Source organism: Coregonus clupeaformis, chromosome 37 (genome assembly GCF_020615455.1).
Source record: "Coregonus clupeaformis isolate EN_2021a chromosome 37, ASM2061545v1, whole genome shotgun sequence".
NCBI lineage: Eukaryota > Metazoa > Chordata > Actinopteri > Salmoniformes > Salmonidae > Coregonus > Coregonus clupeaformis.
In genome coordinates, this window is record NC_059228.1 from 32,792,724 (window position 1) to 32,814,681 (window position 21,958).

Below are 21,958 nucleotides of genomic sequence, written 5' to 3' on the forward strand. Positions count from 1 at the left end.
AGAGAGGGAGGGGAAGGAAGAGAGAGAGAGAGTCCACCCTCAGCAGTAACCTGGTCATGGAGAGAGAGGGATGGAGGAAGAGAGAGATTAGTCCAGCCTTAGCGGTATGGAAAAAGAGAGCGGGGGAGGGAAGTAGAGATGGGAGAGTGAGAGAGAGGGGGGTGGAACTAGTGATGTGAGAGCGAGAGAAAGAGGGTATCTTCAGCAGTAACCCCAGGAAGATGTGGAGAGGGAGAGGTGCAGAAAGAGAGAGAGAAAGGTGCAGAAAGAGTGAGAGAAAAGGTGCAGAAAGAGAGAGGGAAAGGTGCAGAAAGAGAGAGAGAAAGGTGCAGAAAGAGAGAGGGAAAGGTGCAGAAAGAGAGAGGGAAAGGTGCAGAAAGAGAGAGGGAAAGGTGCAGAAAGAGAGAGGGAAAGGTGCAGAAAGAGTGAGAGAAAAGGTGCAGAAAGAGAGAGGGAAAGGTGCAGAAAGAGAGAGGGAAAGGTGCAGAAAGAGAGAGAGGTGCAGAAAGAGAGAGAGAAAGGTGCAGAAAGAGAGAGGGAAAGGTGCAGAAAGAGAGAGAGAAAGGTGCAGAAAGAGAGAGGGAAAGGTGCAGAAAGAGAGAGAGAGAAAGGTGCAGAAAGAGAGAGAGAAAGGTGCAGAAAGAGAAAGGTGCAGAAAGAGAGAGGGAAAGGTGCAGAAAGAGAGCGAAAGATGTGGAGAGAGAAATATGCGCTGAAAGAGGGTGAGAAAGATGTAGAGAAAGAGAGGGAGAAATATGTGTGTGGGGGGGAGAGAGAGAGATTTGTCCTCTCTTCATCAACAGACAGTGATGTGTGTGGAATGCTAGGTTCTTTGTCATCACTAATAAATAATAAAATAATAATTTGGTGGTGCTTATATTTCACAAATGTAAAAGTGTGTATTAATATACGTGTGAATTGGAAATGTGTTTTTTTTGCATATCCCAACGGAGAGTGGGGTCACGGCCCGGGTCAGCTATTATCAACGGCAACCCTGGAGCAATTAGGGTTAAGTGCCTTGCTCAAGGGCACATTGACAGATGTTTCACCTGGTCGGCTCGGGGATTGGAACTAAGGACCTTTTTGGTTACTGGCCCAGAGCTCTAACCTCGAGGCTACCTGCCACCCACTACCTATGATGTGTGTCTACTAATTTATATGCATCGGTGACCAGGGCCTTTTAAGAGTTCACTTTGATCGAGTGTGTGTATGTGTGACCCTCAGCACCCTCTATGTAACCCCCCCCTTCTCCACACAGACGTTCATCTCCTTTACAGGTGTATCTGTCATGTTGTTTTGTCTGCCTTTTCTCCTTTTATCACTCGTTCCCTCCTTTCCCCTCCTCTCTCTGCAGTCTCGGGTTCTCCTCCTCCGTCAGATGGCGTTCTGCCTGGCTGAGCTTCACTGTTGGTCCTCCAGGAGCTCACTGCAAGTCAAAGGTGGGTGTGTCTGTTTAGAGACTGCTTCACTGTTGGTCCTCCATGAGCTCACTACAAGTCAAAGGTACAACATGTGTGTGTGTGAGCTCACTACAAGTCAAAGGTACAACATGTGTGTGTGTGAACTCACTACAAGTCAAAAGTTCTACTTATCTACATGATCTATCTATATATCTGCTTTTCTCTCTCTCTCTCTCTCTCTCTCTCTCTCTCTCTCTCTCTCTCTCTCTCTCTCTCTCTCTCTCTCTCTCTCTCTCTCTGTCTCTCTCTCTCTCTGTCTCTCTCTCTCTCTCTCTCTCTGTATCTCTCTCTCTGTCTCTGTCTCTGTCTCTGTCTCTGTCTCTCTCTCTCTCTCTCTCTCTCTCTCTCTCTCTCTCTCTCTCTCTCTCTCTCTCTCTATCTATCTCTATTAAATTACAAATAACCAACATACAGTGCAGATAAATTCTTTTAATGCATTATTTTACACAATCTTATCACAGAACTGGCAACCCATGGTTGACCAACTCCCTGACCAAAATGGCTGACCTTTATCCCATTATAAGAAGGTTCATAGGATTGTAATTCCTAATTCTATGATGCACACACTTCTTCCTTCTAATACCACTGTCTCTCTCTCTCTCTCCTTGCTCCACCTCTCTCTCCTTACACCACCTCTCTCTCCTTACACCACCTCTCTCTTTCTCTCTCTCTCTATCTCTCACTTTGCTCCACCTCTCTCCTTACACCAACGCTCTCTCTCCTTGCTCCCCCTTTCACTCCTTACACCACCTCTCTCTCTATCGATCTCTCTCTCTCTCTCTCTCTCCTTGCTCCCCCTTTCTCTCTTTACACCACCTCTCTCTCGCTCCGCTCCACCTCTCTCTCTCATTACACCACCCCTCTCTCTCTCTCTCTGCTCCACCTCTTTCTCTCTCGCTCTCTCTGCTCCACATCTCTCTCACTCTCTCTCGCTCCTCCTCTCTCTCTCTCGCTCCTCCTCTCTCTCTCCTTGCTCCACCTCTCTCTCCTTTCTCCTTACACCACTCTCTCTCTCACTCTGCCCCACCTCTCTCTCACTCTGTTCCACTCTCTCTCTCTCTCTCTCTCTCTCTCTCTCTCTCTCACTCCGCTCCACCTCTCTCTCCTAAAAGTTATCCCAACTCTCTAAACATATGTCTCTGACCATATCTCTTCCATACTTCATGTCAATTCTTTCTGATCAAATACATTAAAGACTCTGGTTCTGAACATGTACATTCTATCCATTAACTCACATTTCCCCCATTGACCCAAGTCTGTGTCCCATTGACCCAAGTCTGTGTCCCATTGACCCTAGTCTGTGCCCCATTGACCCTAGTCTGTGTCCCATTGACATTAGTCTGTGTCCCATTGACATTAGTCTGTGTCCATTGACATTAGTCTGTGTCCCATTGACCCAAGTCTGTGTCCCATTGACCCTAGTCTGTGTCCCATTGACATTAGTCTGTGTCCCATTGACATTAGTCTGTGTCCATTGACATTAGTCTGTGTCCCATTGACCTAAGTCTGTGTCCCATTGACCTAAGTCTGTGTCCCATTGACCCAAGTCTGTGTCCCATTGACCCAAGTCTGTGTCCCATTGACATTAGTCTGTGTCCCATTGACCCTAGTCTGTGTCCCATTGACCTAAGTCTGTGTCCCATTGACATTAGTCTGTGTCCCATTGACATTAGTCTGTGCCCCATTGACATTAGTCTGGTTCCCATTGACATTAGTCTGTATCCCATTGACATTAGTCTGTGTCCCATTGACATTAGTCTGTGTCCCATTGACATTAGTCTGGGTCCCATTGACATTAGTCTGGGTCCCATTGACATTAGTCTGGGTCCCATTGACATTAGTCTGGGTCCCATTGACATTAGTCTGGGTCCCATTGACATTAGTCTGGGTCCCATTGACCCTAGTCTGTGTCCCATTGACCTAAGTCTGTGTCCCATTGACATTAGTCTGTGTCCCATTGACCCTAGTCTGTGTCCCATTGACCTAAGTCTGTGTCCCATTGACATTAGTCTGTGTCCCATTGACATTAGTCTGTGTCCCATTGACATTAGTCTGGTTCCCATTGACATTAGTCTGTGTCCCATTGACATTAGTCTGTGTCCCATTGACATTAGTCTGTGTCCCATTGACCCTAGTCTGTGTCCCATTGACATTAGTCTGGGTCCCATTGACATTAGTCTGGGTCCCATTGACATTAGTCTGTGTCCCATTGACATTAGTCTGGGTCCCATTGACATTAGTCTGGGTCCCATTGACATTAGTCTGGGTCCCATTGACATTAGTCTGTGTCCCATTGACATTAGTCTGTGTCCATTGACATTAGTCTGTGTCCCATTGACATTAGTCTGTGTCCCATTGACATTAGTCTGTGTCCCATTGACATTAGTCTGGGTCCCATTTACATTAGTCTGGGTCCCATTGACATTAGTCTGGGTCCCATTGACATTAGTCTGGGTCCCATTGACATTAGTCTGGGTCCCATTGACATTAGTCTGGGTCCCATTAGTCTGGGTCCCATTAGTCTGGGTCCCATTAGTCTGGGTCCCATTGACATTAGTCTGGGTCCCATTGACATTAGTCTGGGTCCCATTGACATTAGTCTGGGTCCCATTGACATTAGTCTGGGTCCCATTGACATTAGTCTGGGTCCCATTGACATTAGTCTGGGTCCCATTGACATTAGTCTGGGTCCCATTGACATTAGTCTGTGTCCCATTGACATTAGTCTGTGTCCCATTGACATTAGTCTGGGTCCCATTGACATTAGTCTGGGTCCCATTGACATTAGTCTGTGTCCCATTGACATTAGTCTGGGTCCCATTGACATTAGTCTGGGTCCCATTGACATTAGTCTGGGTCCCATTGACATTAGTCTGGGTCCCATTGACATTAGTCTGGGTCCCATTGACCTACGTCTGTGTCCCATTGACATTAGTCTGGGTCCCATTGACATTAGTCTGTGTCCCATTGACATTAGTCTGGGTCCCATTGACATTAGTCTGGGTCCCATTGACATTAGTCTGGGTCCCATTGACATTAGTCTGGGTCCCATTGACATTAGTCTGGGTCCCATTGACATTAGTCTGTGTCCCATTGACATTAGTCTGTGTCCCATTGACATTAGTCTGGGTCCCATTGACATTAGTCTGGGTCCCATTGACATTAGTCTGGGTTCCATTGACATTAGTCTGGGTCCCATTGACATTAGTCTGGGTCCAATTGACATTAGTCTGGGTCCCATTGACATTAGTCTGTGTCCCATTGACATTAGTCTGTGTCCCATTGACATTAGTCTGGGTCCCATTGACATTAGTCTGGGTCCCATTGACATTAGTCTGGGTCCCATTGACATTAGTCTGGGTCCCATTGACATTAGTCTGTGTCCCATTGACATTAGTCTGGGTCCCATTGACATTAGTCTGGGTCCCATTGACATTAGTCTGGGTCCCATTGACATTAGTCTGTGTCCCATTGACATTAGTCTGGGTCCCATTGACATTAGTCTGGGTCCCATTGACATTAGTCTGGGTCCCATTGACATTAGTCTGTGTCCCATTGACATTAGTCTGGGTCCCATTGACATTAGTCTGGGTCCCATTGACATTAGTCTGGGTCCCATTGACATTAGTCTGGGTCCCATTGACATTAGTCTGGGTCCCATTGACATTAGTCTGGGTCCCATTGACATTAGTCTGGGTCCCATTGACATTAGTCTGTGTCCCATTGACATTAGTCTGGGTCCCATTGACATTAGTCTGGGTCCCATTGACATTAGTCTGGGTCCCATTGACATTAGTCTGGGTCCCATTGACATTAGTCTGGGTCCCATTGACATTAGTCTGGGTCCCATTGACATTAGTCTGGGTCCCATTGACATTAGTCTGGGTCCCATTGACATTAGTCTGGGTCCCATTGACATTAGTCTGGGTCCCATTGACATTAGTCTGGGTCCCATTGACATTAGTCTGGGTCCCATTGACATTAGTCTGTGTCCCATTGACATTAGTCTGGGTCCCATTGACATTAGTCTGGGTCCCATTGACATTAGTCTGGGTCCCATTGACATTAGTCTGGGTCCCATTGACATTAGTCTGGGTCCCATTGACATTAGTCTGGGTCCCATTGACATTAGTCTGGGTCCCATTGACATTAGTCTGTGTCCCATTGACATTAGTCTGTGTCCCATTGACATTAGTCTGGGTCCCATTGACATTAGTCTGGGTCCCATTGACATTAGTCTGGGTCCCATTGACATTAGTCTGGGTCCCATTGACATTAGTCTGGGTCCCATTGACATTAGTCTGGGTCCCATTGACATTAGTCTGGGTCCCATTGACATTAGTCTGGGTCCCATTGACATTAGTCTGGGTCCCATTGACATTAGTCTGGGTCCCATTGACATTAGTCTGGGTCCCATTGACATTAGTCTGGGTCCCATTGACATTAGTCTGTGTCCCATTGACATTAGTCTGGGTCCCATTGACATTAGTCTGGGTCCCATTGACATTAGTCTGGGTCCCATTGACATTAGTCTGGGTCCCATTGACATTAGTCTGGGTCCCATTGACATTAGTCTGGGTCCCATTGACATTAGTCTGGGTCCCATTGACATTAGTCTGGGTCCCATTGACATTAGTCTGGGTCCCATTGACATTAGTCTGGGTCCCATTGACATTAGTCTGGGTCCCATTGACATTAGTCTGGGTCCCATTGACATTAGTCTGGGTCCCATTGACATTAGTCTGGGTCCCATTGACATTAGTCTGGGTCCCATTGACATTAGTCTGGGTCCCATTGACATTAGTCTGGGTCCCATTGACATTAGTCTGGGTCCCATTGACATTAGTCTGTGTCCCATTGACATTAGTCTGGGTCCCATTGACATTAGTCTGGGTCCCATTGACATTAGTCTGGGTCCCATTGACATTAGTCTGGGTCCCATTGACATTAGTCTGGGTCCCATTGACATTAGTCTGGGTCCCATTGACATTAGTCTGGGTCCCATTGACATTAGTCTGGGTCCCATTGACATTAGTCTGGGTCCCATTGACATTAGTCTGGGTCCCATTGACATTAGTCTGGGTCCCATTGACATTAGTCTGGGTCCCATTGACATTAGTCTGGGTCCCATTGACATTAGTCTGGGTCCCATTGACATTAGTCTGTGTCCCATTGACATTAGTCTGGGTCCCATTGACATTAGTCTGGGTCCCATTGACATTAGTCTGGGTCCCATTGACATTAGTCTGGGTCCCATTGACATTAGTCTGGGTCCCATTGACATTAGTCTGGGTCCCATTGACATTAGTCTGGGTCCCATTGACATTAGTCTGGGTCCCATTGACATTAGTCTGGGTCCCATTGACATTAGTCTGGGTCCCATTGACATTAGTCTGGGTCCCATTGACATTAGTCTGGGTCCCATTGACATTAGTCTGGGTCCCATTGACATTAGTCTGGGTCCCATTGACATTAGTCTGGGTCCCATTGACATTAGTCTGGGTCCCATTGACATTAGTCTGGGTCCCATTGACATTAGTCTGGGTCCCATTGACATTAGTCTGGGTCCCATTGACATTAGTCTGGGTCCCATTGACATTAGTCTGGGTCCCATTGACATTAGTCTGGGTCCCATTGACATTAGTCTGGGTCCCATTGACATTAGTCTGGGTCCCATTGACATTAGTCTGGGTCCCATTGACATTAGTCTGGGCCCCATTGACATTAGTCTGGGCCCCATTGACATTAGTCTGGGTCCCATTGACATTAGTCTGGGTCCCATTGACATTAGTCTGTGTCCCATTGACATTAGTCTGGGTCCCATTGACATTAGTCTGGGCCCCATTGACATTAGTCTGGGTCCCATTTGACATTAGTCTGGGTCCCATTGACATTAGTCTGGGTCCCATTGACATTAGTCTGGGCCCCATTGACATTAGTCTGGGTCCCATTGACATTAGTCTGGGTCCCATTGACGTAAATGAATGGTCCTCTTGCTCAGTTGGTAGAGCATTGCCTTTCTAGGATTGTGGGTTCGATTTCTCAGCTGGGGCCCCCATATGTAAAATGTATGCAGACATGACTGTAAGGAGCTTTGGATAAAAGCGTCTGCTAATATTATATACTGGATATTAATGATGTAAGACAGTCTGAAATAACCACTTATCTCCATTGTGAATCGGGCCCTTTACTATTAGTCTTCATTCTATTCATTTTACATCTATGCTCTAGGCTTACGATGACCGCAAACCAACCCTTGACCTTTATGACCTTGTGGGTGCGGCCTAAGTTTGAGTCGGGGTTGACAGTTGCTGTCTGTCTCTCCATGCCTATCTGTTAATCTTTTTAGTCACAGAGAGAGAAATAAATGTTATTTTACTTCAGTCTTTTCTTTCACAGTCTGGTAAGCTTCAGGCGGAGATAGTGTCTCTGAGGCCAAACCGTGTGTGTGTGACAGGGTGTGACAGGTGTATGTGTCGTGGTTATATTTGTTTGTTTCTGACTTTGTGTGTTTTGCTATCAGAGCAAACGTTGGGTGGAGGGATATATCGGGGGAAGGCGGCTGGGGTGGTGAGGCGTGACGCTCCCTGCCAACCCCTGTCTGTACAGTATACATCCACCCAAAATCCTAGTTACCTGTCTGGAGGATACATATCAAACAGGACAGATGGAAATACTATGGAAGAAATATGACTGTATGAGAGAATGTTGATACGTGTGTGTGTGTGTGTGTGTGTGTGCGTCAGCGCTCCACCTTTATTAGTGTGACCTGTTCTAAGGAGCAGCAGCAGAAGACACACACACACACACACACACACACACACACACACACCTCAGCAGCAGCAGAAGACACACACACACACACACACACACACCACAGCAGCAGCAGAAGAGAGGATGTGATAAAATAGTGATGTGCTGTGAGAATCCCGGCCCGGAGTTTGGGCCGTCGCTAATAACACCCAATGAAAGCCTACTCTCAGCAGTTTAGGGGTAGAGGTGGTGTGTGTGTGTGTTGATTAGGTGCAACAAGGCGTGTGTGTGTGATGGAGTCTGTCCCGGAGGTGAAGGGGGGTTACAGCATGCTTCTCTCTTCATCAATATTATACCCCTCTATTCCCTCCCTCCCTCCCTCCTCCTTTGCTCCCTCGTTATCTGGAACGGAGTGCAGGCAGAAGGTACAGGACACTAGCTGATAGCGATTGTTTATCCCGTGGTGAGAAATTGCTGATCTGTCCGTTTTTCTGACAGACCGGTGATCTCTCTCTCTCTCTCTCTCTCTCTCTCTCTCTCTCTCTCTCTCTCTCTCTCTCTCTCTCTCTCTCTCTCTCTCTCTCTCTCTCTCTCTCTCTCTCTCTCTCTCTCTCTCTCTCCTTCCATCTCTCTTTCTCTCTCTGCACACAGATACAGATATTGGCACCTATCAGTACTATGACAAAGGAGAGCCAGGTAAATATGTTCCTATTTCCACCACACACACACGCATACACACACACATACATACACACAATACACACGTGTGCATGTTGAGCAGCTGCACATCTCTTGTCCATCTTCAGTGAGATGATGCTCTCACTCAAAGCCATTTAATTTGGAGGATTACAGAAGTATGGCTTGATGTCTCAGTGGAGGAGAAGGATGGCTTGATATCTCAGTGGAGGAGAAGTATGGCTTGATATCTCAGTGGAGGAGAAGTATGGCTTGATATCTCAGTGGAGGAGAAGTATGGCTTGAGATCTAAGTGGAGGAGAAGTATGGCTTGATATCTCAGTGGAGGAGAAGTATGGCTTGATATCTCAGTGGAGGAGAAGGATGGCTTGATATCTCAGTGGAGAAGAAGTATGGCTTGATATCTCAGTGGAGGAGAAGTATGGCTTGAGATCTAAGTGGAGGAGAAGTATGGCTTGATATCTCAGTGGAGGAGAAGTATGGCTTGAGATCTAAGTGGAGGAGAAGTATGGCTTGATATCTCAGTGGAGGAGAAGGATGGCTTGATATCTCAGTGGAGGAGAAGGATGGCTTGATATCTCAGTGGAGGAGAAGGATGGCTTGATATCTCAGTGGAGGAGAAGGATGGCTTGATATCTCAGTGGAGGAGAAGGATGGCTTGATATCTCAGTGGAGGAGAAGTATGGCTTGATATCTCAGTGGAGGAGAAGAGAGGAGGAGAGGAGAACAAAGGACAGAGAAAGAGGAGCAGAGTCCTACATCGCATGTGTCGGCTAATTTAAGCTGTGAATTGATAATGGCATTCTATTAACACACACACACACCACACTGATATTAACCTCAAATGTAAGACCCCATTCTTTCCACAAGAGGGAGTCCCAGGCTCATTAGAATTACTAAGGCCCCCTCCCCCCCAACCCCCCCACCCACTAAACCACTAAACTGACCTTGGATCATCGTGTGGGGAACTAGGGGCAACTCCTTCCTACTCTGTCCTGAAGCAGGTGGCTGTGTCTGGGTGTCTTCTCAGCCTCTTATCTGATTAGGGGCCACTAATCCTGGAAGTGGGCTAAACTGCCAGCGGGGCCTACCAGACAGGCCACTTTCCTGCTCCCGGCGGCTGGTCGAGGAGGCATGTCGCTGGGGCTGGGCTGTCGGCTGGGCAGGGTGGAGTGTGGAGGGGCCCTGTTTAGCACTGGCTTGCTGCCCCTGTCCCACCTGGATACACACACACACGTACACAACGTACACAACGTACACCTGGAAACAGTATAACAGTGTACCTCATTGGTTTTGACCTCCTGTACTTTCCTCTTTCTTCCAGCCATCCCATCAGAGCACCACTACTACAGTGACAAACAGTATTTCTCTGAATGTAAGTCCTTTCAAATCACTGCCCTCACAACACAAGCCTTATGCAGAAACTACTAACAATATAAGAAGCCGTAGGTGATGATATTTTGGTGGGCTATATTGTACTATGTTGAGGCAAAAGGGGTGAAGGGAGTTTAGGAGAAGCAGGATAATTTGGGGTGGGGTTAGTTGGGTGATGTTGTAGTGGGCTTGTGTTGGAATAGGTTGAAGAACAGGTCAAGTGCGGTATTTGGGGATGGGGTGAAGTGGGGACTGGTTGAGTGGGTACGTGTGTGTGCACTAGTGAACATGTGTGTGCACACTAGTGTGTGTGTGTGTGTGTGTGTGTGCAGTGTGCACTGGTGAACATGTGTGTGCACACTAGTGGACGTGTGTGTGTGTGTGCTCCCCAGTCCAAACGTCCAGCCCAAAGGGGCACCATTATGGACCTAATCATCATCAAACCAGGATGACCATTTTCCATGAAATAACTCTTAGCTAGTCAGTCTGTCAGTCAACCTGCCTTTCTCTCTCTCTACTCATTTATCTCTCTCTCTCTCTTCTCATCTCTTTCTCTCTCATCTCTCATCTCTCTCTCTCCCCATCTCTTCCTCTCTCTCTCTCTCTCTCTCCCCATCTCTTCCTCTCTTCCTCTCTCGCCCAGGAGGGGAATACAAACACCCTTATCAGGAGACAAACACGCGTCCCCCTGCCCTCCCTCACCCCTCCTCCCCCCTCTCCCCCGCTACCTCATTTGCATGTATCTGTTTACCCACTCCCACTCGTTCTAAAAGAGAGACTACGTTTCTTAATGCTTTATTTTTAAATAGAGAGGGGGAAAAACTGATCGGAAAGTGATTACGCCATCTTGAAAAAGCAGACCTCCTTACCTTCCATATTAACACTCATGTATATGCACAGGGAAGGACTAGTCCCCAGAATTCAATTAACTTTTCTATTTTTTCTTTTCTCTCTCTCTCTCTCTCTCTCTCTCTCTCTCTCTGCCACTGGAGGGAGTGATGGGGAGAGTATGGGGAAATTAGGGGGTTTGTGTGTGGAACGAGGTAGTTTCAAGTGGCGTGTGTATTTAGATATGTTCGGCTAACTTTGAGTTTGCCTTCCCGCAGAGGCTGGGGTTGAGATAGCTGTAGGAGAGTGTTACTGGCTTGCTGGCTACTGCGCTCAGAGACTCTGAAAGCTGTAAAAATGTTACATCAAACAAATATGGCTTATCAATATTTCCGAGAGGTTTTTCAATAAGGAGAAACGTGTATGGAGTGTATATTTGTTGGTAACAAGAGTTTTCTCATTGCTGGTGCGCTGTGTTCTTATGGCTCTAAAACATAATCTCTCCATATTTGATCAAAACACAACTCAATACGACACCTGTAGTTTGATCAAAACTCAACAACAAAAAACACCTGTTGTGTTTTGATCAAACTAAAGGTTTCATATTGAGTTGTGTTTTGATCAAACTACAGGTGTAATATGACACCTCTAGTTTTACATAGTTGAGCCTCATATGTAAATGTTCCTGTATGTATGGCTCAGTTGGTAGAGCATGGTGCTTAAAACGGCAGGATTGTAGGGTTGATTCCCAGGGCTACCCATACCAAAAATGTATGCATGACTTTAAGTCGCTTTGGAAAAAAGTGTCTGCTAAATGGCATTATTATTATTATTATTATTATTATTATTATTATTATTATTATTATTATTATTATTATTATTATTATTATTATTATGTAGTAGTAGTAGTAGTATCAGTAGTAGTGGTAGTAGTAGTAGTAGTACTATCAGTAGTAGTACTATCAGTAGTAGTAGTAGTATCAGTAGTAGTGGTAGTATCAGTAGTATCAGTGGTAGTATCAGTAGTAGTAGTAGTAGTAGTAGTAGTATCAGTAGTAGTAGTAGTAGTAGTAGTAGTATCAGTAGTAGTAGTAGTAGTATCAGTAGTAGTGGTAATAGTAGTAGTATCAGTAGTAGTAGTAGTAGTAGTAGTAGTATCAGTAGTAGTGGTAATAGTAGTAGTATCAGTAGTAGTAGTAGTAGTAGTAGTAGTATCAGTAGTAGTATCAGTAGTAGTAGTAGTGGTAGTAGTATCAGTAGTAGTGGTAGTATATTATTAAGTAATTCAGCAGATACTCCTAACCAGGTTTGTGACAGTTGAATAACTCAACTGATGAAGGTGAAATGACCACCAGTCATCTAGATCCACTAGGATCGTCTCTATAAACCACCAGTCATCTAGATCCACTAGGATCGTCTCTATAAACCACCAGTCATCTAGATCCACTAGGATCGTCTCTATAAACCACCAGTCATCTAGATCCACTAGGATCGTCTCTATAAAGTGAGAGTACAGAGGGTGTTTCCTACTCTAATTCCCAGACACATTGCTCCTCCCTAATTCCCTACCTGGACTTATTCTGCAAACTAATACCCTGCTCTCCATTTCTCTATTCCAGGTGACCCTATTGTCCTTTAACCTCCCGTCTAAACATTTAGTGATGATATATTTCTCCAATCGGTTTCAATCATTCCTTGACCTCTTGAAATGAAATTCCATGATTATCCCATTGGTTGGTTTTGCGGTCCGGTGTGCTCCCACGGGAGTTTGGGAATACCGCTTCCTCTCTCTCCTTCCATAGAAGTCACCTGACCAAACTTCCTGTTGTTCTCTACTTTCTTTTCCTCATCCCCTCTTGTCGTTTGTCTCGTAGCTCGCGGCTACTCGTGGACCCCCAGGAACCGTCGTCCGGAGAAGCTCCGTGATTCGCTTGAGAAGCTTGAGGTAGGGACGCTGGGAGTTTTCCCTTTCTGAAATGCCCGATTGATTAACAAATAGGGGCATTCTCTGTTTTCTTTCTCTCACTGACTCCCTCGCTTCTATCTCTCTCTCAACACCTCTCTTTCGCTCCCTGCTCTGTCATCGAGGGGGATATTTGAGGGGATCAGGGGCCTACAGGTTTGGGCCCTCCCCTCCTTCTCATCCCTCCTCCTCCATCCCTCCTTCCTCCCCATTTTCTTTCTAGCATTACAGACGTATCTTTGTTTGCTAGGCTCTGGCTGTGCCTGTTTTCACCCCCACCCCTCCACCATTGTCTGAAACTAGAAACATCTAGGCCCCCCTCCCTCCCCTCCGATCACCCAGCTGTGTTTGGAATGCTCCTGGAATGACTGACCCTTACTCACACACGGAGGGCACATGCACACACACACACACAGACACTCACTTGCTCGCTCGCTCACCTGCATCCTCTTTCCCGGTCTCTCGTCTCTCTCGCTCCCCCTATTCACTCACACTGTGTGTGTTTCAGGAGCTGTTGCAGACCAACTCAGTTGCTCACTCCAGATGGAAGAGCAAGCATTGCTGTCAGGTACACCCCCTTACACTCTCTCTCTCTCTCTCTCTCTCTCTCTCTCTCTCTCTCTCTCTCTCTCTCTCTCTCTCTCTCTCTCTCTCTCTCTCTCTCTCTGTGTCTCTCTCTCTCTCTCTGTGTCTCTCTCTCTGTGTCTCTCTCTCTGTGTCTCTCTCTCTGTGTCTCTCTCGCCGTGTCTCTCTCTGTCTCTGTCTCTCTCTCTGTCTCTCTCTCTGTCTCTCTCTCTGTCTCTCTCTCTCTCTCTCTCTCTCTCTCTCTCTCTCTCTCTCTCTCTCGTCTCTCTCTCTCTCTCTCTCTCTCTCGTGTCTCTCTCTCTGTGTGTCTCTCTCTGTGTCTCTCTCTGTGTCTCTCTCTCTGTGTCTCTCTCTCTGTGTCTCTCTCTGTCTCTCTCTGTCTCTCTCTCTGTCTCTCTCTCTCTCTCTCTCTCTCTCTCTCTCTCTCTCTCTCTCTCTCTCTCTCTCTCTCTCTCTGTGTCTCTCTCTCTGTGTCTCTCTCTCTGTGTCTCTCTCTCTGTGTCTCTCTCTCCGTGTCTCTCTCTGTCTCTCTCTCTCTCTCTGTGTCTCTCTCTCTGTGTCTCTCTCTCTGTGTCTCTCTCTCTGTGTCTCTCTCTCTGTGTCTCTCTCTCTGTGTCTCTCTCTCTGTGTCTCTCTCTCTGTGTCTCTCTCTCCGTGTCTCTCTCTGTCTCTGTCTCTCTCTCTCTCTCTCTCTCTCTCTCTCTCTCTCTCTCTCTGTGTCTCTCTCTCTGTGTCTCTCTCTCTGTGTCTCTCTCTCTGTGTCTCTCTCTCCGTGTCTCTCTCTCCGTGTCTCTCTCTCTCTCTCTCTCTCTCTCTCTCTCTCTCTCTCTCTCTCTCTCTCTCTCTCTCTCTCTCTGTCTCTCTGACACACACACAGTCAGACATGGGTAGACTACATATTATTTGTCAGGTCCAAGGAGCACCTTCCTTTGCCAGTCAGTCAGAAATCAAATACCTGAACCAGACGCTCCCTAACTGCCCCTCCTACCCCCTCTACCCTGCTAGAGACCCACTGGAGAGAGAACCCAACACCCCAGCCCCTCCACCCTGCCACCCTACCCTCTCTACCCTGCTAGAGACCCACTGGAGAGAGAACCCAACACCCCAGCCCCTCCACCCTACCCCCTCTACCCTGCTAGAGACCCACTGGAGAGAGAACCCAACACCCCAGCCCCTCCACCCTACCACCCTACCCCCTCTACCCTGCTAGAGACCCACTGGAGAGAGAACACAACACCCCAGCCCTCTTTCCCTAGCTCCTAGCCCTCTTTCCCTATCTCCTACCCCCCTTTCCCTAGCTCCTAGCCCTCTTTCCCTATCTCCTACCCCCCTTTCCCTATCTCCTACCCCCCTTTCCCTAGCTCCTAGCCCTCTTTCCCTATCTCCTACCCCCCTTTCCCTATCTCCTACCCCCCTTTCCCTAGCTCCTAGCCCTCTTTCCCTATCTCCTACCCCCCTTTCCCTATCTCCTAGCCCCCTTTCCCTAGCTCCTAGGCCCCCTTTCCCTAGCTCCTAGCCCCCTTTCCCTAGCTCCTGGCCCTCTTTCCCTAGCTCCTAGCCCCCTTTCCCTAGCTCCTAGCCCCCTTTCCCTAGCTCCTAGCCCCCTTTCCCTAGCTCCTAGCCCCTTTCCCTAGCTCCTAGCCCCCTTTCCCTAGCTCCTAGCCACTTTCCCTAGCTCCTAGCTCCTTTCCCTAGCTCCTAGCTCCTTTCCCTAGCTCCTAGCCCATTTCCCTAGCTCCTTTCTCTTTGATGGCGGTTGGTGGAGATTTATCATTGATGTGTGCGTGTGTGTGCATGTTTCTGTGTGTATGTGTGTGTCTCCTTAGCTCATGCTGAGCAGTGGGGTGCTGGTGACCCTGACCCTAAACGGACCCCAGCTGGACCGTGTGTGTGTGGACCGGACTCTCGTGGGTCGTCTGCCTGCCGACACTGTCAGTGATGGTGAGTTACTGCATGCGCGCACACACACACACACACACACACACACACACACACACACACACACTCCTCATTAAAAAATCAGTGTAAGATGTTTTTAGACTTAAAACTTACACTATATATACAAAAGTATGTGTATACCCCTTCAAATTAGTGGAGTTGGCTATACAGCCACAACTGTAAGGGCTGTTATTGTGAAGTGGAAACATCTAGGAGCAACAACAGTGCTTAAAAATGGTCTGTCCTGGGTTCCAACACTCGCTACCGAGTTCCAAACTGCCTCTGGAGGCAACGTCAGCACAAGAACTGTTCGTCGGCAGCTTTATGAAATGGGTTTCCATGGCCGAGCAGCCATGGCCTAAGATCACCATGCACAATGCCAAGCGTATTCTGGAGTAATGAATCACGCTTCACCATCTGGCAGTCCGACGGACGAATATGGGTTTGGCGGAAGCCAGGAGAAAGCTACCTGCCCGAATGCATAGTGCCAACTGTAAAGTTTGGTGGAGGAGGAATAATGGTCTGGGGCTGTTTTTCATGGTTCAGGCTAGGTCCCTTAGTTCCAGTGAAGGGAAATCTTAACGCTACAGCATACAATGACATTCTAGACGGTTCTGTGCTTCCAACTTTGTGGCAACAGTTTGGGGAAGGCCCTTTCCTGTTTCAGCATGACAATGCCCCCGTGCACAAAGTGAGGTCCATACAGAAATGGTTTGTCGAGATCGGTGTGGAAGAACTTGACTGGCCTGCACAGAGCCCTGACCTCAACCCCATCGAACACCTTTGGAATGAATTGGAACGCCGACTGCGAGCCAGGCCTAATCGCCCAACATCAGTGCCCGACCTCACTAATGCTCTTATGGCTGAATGGACCAAGTCCCAGCAGCAATGTTCCAACATCTAGTGGAAAGCCTTCCCAGAAGAGTGGAGGCTGTTATAGCAGCAAAGGGGGGACCAACTCCATATTAATGCCCATGATTTTAGAATGAGATGTTCGACAAGCAGGTGTCCACATACTTTTGGTAATGTAGTGTATGTCCTCTGTCCTGCTACAGAATGTGCTGAAGCCCTGACCTACCTTCTGTTATCCTATGACCTATTCTCAACTCACACAACACACACACACAGACACACACATACAACACTCACGTAAACACAAACACACACACAGACAGGTGGTGCCACAGGTGAATGATTCAGGTGCTTTATGTAGCTAATTGACAGTTAATCCTTCTGTGTGTGTGTTCTGGGTCTCCATTAAGAGGAGACCAGAGTTGTTTTTCCACCGTCCCAGGATTCCCCTGGGAATACTGCTCCATTCCGGGCCAGAACACGGAACGCCGGCCCAAACCTGCTAATTATGTCTTATAATGGATGTGTGCCAACTGGCATCCTATTTCCTGCATAGTGCACTAATTTTGACCAGTGCCCATAGGGGAGGTAGGGTGCCTTTGGGACACAGCCCATGTATTTTTTCTATCAATGATTTGTTCATAACGTTGGCTCTGCTTCCGTCCCCGGTCTCCTGACACCTGATAAAGCCACTCTGTACCTAGAACACACACACACACCCTTATACGCGCGCGCGCGCGCACACATACACACACATACACACACACACACACACACACACACACACACACACACACACACACACACACACACACACACACACACACAGACATGCACACACAGACACACACACACACACACACACATAAACACCTCCCGCTGAGCTCCATTGAAAGCCTCAGAGGCAGTAATTACCAGAGTAATTGATGGTGGGTTCCGGGGAGGGGCGGTGTGTGTAAGGGAGGAGTAGGGGGGGGCTCGCACATCTGTCAGTGTTCAATTATCCTGTGGCGGACAGACAAACAGACCTGTACTGTCCTACACTGGCCACTCCTCCTTCTCATTTAAGGGAGATATAGTTACTGTGAATAACTGTGTCCCTTAGGCCCCTTCAGACAGTGACTTCAGACAGTGACTACAGACAGTGACTACAGACAGTGACGTCAGACAGTGACTACAGACAGTGACTACAGACAGTGACTACAGACAGTGACTACAGACAGTGACGTCAGACAGTGACGTCAGACAGTGACGTCAGACAGTGACTTCAGAGAGTGACTTCAGAGAGTGACGTCAGACAGTGACGTCAGACAGTGACGTCAGACAGTGACGTCAGACAGTGACTACAGACAGTGACGTCAGACAGTGACGTCAGACAGTGACGTCAGACAGTGACGTCAGACAGTGACGTCAGACAGTGACGTCAGACAGTGACGTCAGACAGTGACGTCAGACAGTGACTACAGACAGTGACTCCTACTGTACTTTCTGCTTTTCTCTGCTCTACTATTTTAACGCTTCTATCTCTCCATCCATCATCTCCATCCCTCACCTCTCCATCCCTCACCTCTCCATCCTCACCTCTCCATCCTTCATCTCTCCATCCCTCACCTCTCTATCCTCACCTCTCCATCCTTCATCTCTCCATCCCTCACCTCTCCATCCTTCATCTCTCCATCCCTCACCTATCCATCCCTCACCTATCCATCCCTCACCTCTCCATACCTCACCTCTCCATACCTTACCTCTCCATCCCTCACCTCTCCATCCCTCACCTCTCCTCACCTCTCCGTCCCTCACCCCTCCTCTCCTCACCTCTCCATCCCTCACCTCTCCTCTACTCTCATCCCTCACCTCTCCTCTCCTCTCCTCTCCATCCCTCACCTCTCCATCCCTCACCTCTCCTCTACTCTCCATCCCTCACCTCTACATCCCTCACTTCTCCTCTCCATCCCTCACCTCTCCATCCCTCACCTCTCCATCCCTCATCTCTCCATTCTCACCTATCCATCCCTCACCTCTCCATCCCTCACCTCTCCATCCCTCACCTCTCCTCTCCTCTCATCCCTCACCTCTCCTCTCCTCACCTCTCCATCCCTCACCTCTCCTCTCCATCCCTCACCTCTATATCCCTTACCTCTCCTCTCCTCTCCATCCCTCACCTCTCCATCCCTCACCTCTCCTCTACTCTCCATCCCTCACCTCTACATCCCTCACCTCTCCTCTCCATCCCTCACCTCTCCATCCCTCACCTCTCCATCCCTCATCTCTCCATTCTCACCTATCCATCCCTCACCTCTCTATCCTCACCTCTCCATCCCTCACCTCTCCATCCCTCACCTCTCCTCTCCTCTCCATCCCTCACCTCTCCTCTCCTCACCTCTCCATCCCTCACCTCTCCTCTCCATCCCTCACCTCTATATCCCTTACCTCTCCTCTCCTCTCCATCCCTCCTCCCTCTATTTTCATTTCCTCCTCCATTCTGCTCCTTCTCTCCCCTCCCTCCTCTCCTCCTCTCTCCTCCTCTCCTCTCCTTCCTCTCTCCTACTCTTCTTCCATCCCCTCCTCTCCCTTGCGCTCCCCCCTCTCCTCCTCTCTTCCCTCTCCTCCTCCTCCTCCCCTCTCCTCCCTCTCCTCCTCTCTCCTCCTCTCCTCTCCTCCTCTCCTCCTCTCCTCCTCTCCTCCTTCTCCTCCTCTCCAGATCAGTAGCCTGTGGGCCCTTTGAGACTAGTAGGGGATGAAATTGCACTTGATCCTGCTAAACTAAACTCCATTCACCAAGCTCTGCAAACCCTGATTTGCAGTTAAACCCCCTCTCCTTAAAATGTATCTGTTTATTAAACCAATTAAATGGTGGGGAGAAGAAAAAATGACATGTACTGTTCTGATACACACACACACACACACACACACACACACACACACACACACTAGATTTAGTAACCTACACAGCAATTAGCAATGGCTTGTGCTATGTTTGTGTCTGAGTGTGTATAATTATGCTTCTGACACACGTTTTGGTTGCGTGAAAATGAATAATTAATATACACGCATTCCGAGAGGGAGAAGTCGTCAAATATCACCTCAGAATATGAGAGAAAAATACCATTTCAAATCAGGTCAGTTGAGTATGTGTATCTGGAACCCTATGCCCAATAATATGTCCTGTATTAAAGACTTAGCTTTATCTGGTACTTATATTAATACTACTAGTCCTACATGTCAATGATTATAAAATACCACCATCAATGATCGCCTTAACTTTCCCTAAACAAAGTCATGTATAAAGTGTATTTCTAATAGATTACGCATAGGGTTTTTCCAAAATGGCAACCTATTCCCTCTGGACCCTGGTCAAAAGTAGTCCAATATAGGGAATAGGGTGCTGTTAAGGACACAACTATAGATGACTCATAAACAAGTTAAAATGGTCCGTTTGGTATTGATCTGACTAGAGTGTCTATAAACGGGATTATTAGATTATATTTAATCCGATCAACAACAAAATCCCAAATTAAGGATTGGGATTGAGGATTGACCGGGGGCGTTGGTTGGACCACTTGAGACCAGGTGGCTGATGTGGGGGGATTAGGGGCAGGGGGAAACAGACCCCTTAAAATCCACTTAATGCTATTCCATTGACTGACTGAATGAGAAATATGTTGACACACACACCAGCTTCTGAGCAACATGTTGACATATGTGCAATGGGGGTTTACTATGTGTGGTGTATGTTGGGTTAACTGTGAGGCATATGTGCCGTTTGGCCTCTGTCTGCCAAATAGCAGCCGGTAATACTTTTTGATGGTGTAAAATATGTGTAATCTACTGCGCTGTGTGATGCAATCACAGCTCCTCATTGAAATTGGGATGAAGTGAGAGCTTAAAAACCAGAGACTTTTAGAAAAGGACTCTATGGCTGCTTAGTTCCATCATTAAATATGTCAACATGGATCGTAGTGCTACTGTAGATCATAGGCCGGGGTGAAACCGTAGTTTATCACAGCTGGTCCCAATTCACTTCCTACCCCTTCCCCTTGGTCCACCTCAGAGTTTCTCAAACTCGGTCCTGGGGACCACAAGTGGTGTGCATTTAGTTTTTTTGCCCTAGCACTACATAGTTGATTCAAATGATCAACTCATCATCAAGCTTTAATTGACTGAATCTGCTGTGTATTGCTAGGGAAGAAAGGTAAACATGCGCCCCTTTGGGGAGTTTGGGAAACGCTGTCCTAACTATTCAATGTTTGGGAGGGAGGGAGGGAGGGAGGGGAGGGAGAGAGGGAGGGAGAGAAGGGAGGGAAGGGAAGGGAAGGGAAGGGAAGGGAAGGGAAGGGAAGGGAGGGAGGGAGGGAGGGAGGGAGGGAGGGAGGGAGGGAGGGAGGGAGGGAGGGAGGGAGGGAGGAAGGGAGGAAGGGAGGGAGGGAGGGAGGGAGGGAGGGAGGTGGAAGCTCCACTATTACACTGCTTGTTCCTATCCAGACCCTTCAGGTCACACGCACCACACCGTCTAAGACCTTGACCTTTACCCTTTGTGTGTGATGTCATCCCCAGCCGTGCTCAGTGATAGGCTGCTGCTGCTGTCGTTCCTGGAGAAGAGTCAGGTGTGTGTTGTCTATCTGAACAGGAAGAACCAGGGATCACCTGACACCAGCCACCGACTGGAGAAACTCTCTCCATCAGAATTCAAGGTACAGTACACACACACTGCACACACATACACTATATATACAAAAGTATGTGGACACCCCTCCAAATTAGTGGATTCGGCTATTTCAGCCACACCCGTTGCTGACAGGTGTATAAAATTGAGCACACAGCCATGCAATCTCCATAGACAAACATTGGCAGTAGAATGGCCTTACTGAAGAGCTCAGTGACTTTCAACGTGGCACCGTCATAGGATGCCACCTTTCCAACAAGTCAGTTCGTCAAATTTCTGCCCTGCTAGAGCTGCCCTGGTCAACTGTAAGTGCTGTTATTGTGAAGTGGAAACGTCTAGGAGCAACAACGGCTCAGCCGTGAAGTGGTAGGCCACACAAGCTCACAGAACGGGACCGCCGTGTGCTGAAGCGCATAGTGCATAAATATCGTCTGTCCTCGGTTGCAGCACTCACTACTAAGTTCCAAACTGCCTCTGGAAGCAACGTCAGCACAATAACTGTTCGTCGGGAGTTTCATGAAATGGGTTTCCATGGCTGAACAGCTGCACACAAGCCTAAGATCAGTGGAAACGCGATCTCTGAAGTGATTAATCACGCTTCACTATCTGGCAGTCCGATGGACGAATCTGAGTTTGGCGGATGCCAGGAGAACGCTGCCTGCCCGAATGCATAGTGCCAACTGTAAGGTTTGGTGGAGGAGGAATAATGGTCTGGGGCTGTTTTTCATGGTTCGGGCTAGGGCCCTTAGTTCCAGTGAAGGGAAATCTTAACGCTACCGCATACAATGACATTCTAGATGGTTCTGTGCTTACCACTTTGTGGCAACAGTTTGGGGAAGGCCCTTG

At 47.9% G+C, this 21,958-nt stretch overlaps 1 protein-coding gene across 8 annotated transcripts in view; it reads left to right on the top strand.

Annotated features, from left to right (window-relative positions):
* The window catches only part of LOC121572793 (WD repeat containing planar cell polarity effector), a 146,621-nt gene that overhangs the window by 54,909 nt on the left and 69,754 nt on the right, over nucleotides 1-21,958 (top strand). For all 8 annotated transcript variants that reach the window (XR_006657922.1, XR_006657923.1, XR_006001918.2 and 5 more), the window contains exons 2-8: nucleotides 1,355-1,439; nucleotides 8,865-8,909; nucleotides 10,234-10,284; nucleotides 12,986-13,056; nucleotides 13,583-13,642; nucleotides 15,486-15,600; nucleotides 21,004-21,140. Coding sequence is in view for 4 of the 8 variants with exons in the window: in XM_041884827.2 (XP_041740761.2) it covers nucleotides 1,379-1,439; nucleotides 8,865-8,909; nucleotides 10,234-10,284; nucleotides 12,986-13,056; nucleotides 13,583-13,642; nucleotides 15,486-15,600; nucleotides 21,004-21,140 (540 nt within the window). In the remaining 4 variants the exon portion in view is untranslated. The remainder of the gene's footprint in view (nucleotides 1-1,354; nucleotides 1,440-8,864; nucleotides 8,910-10,233; nucleotides 10,285-12,985; nucleotides 13,057-13,582; nucleotides 13,643-15,485; nucleotides 15,601-21,003; nucleotides 21,141-21,958) is intronic.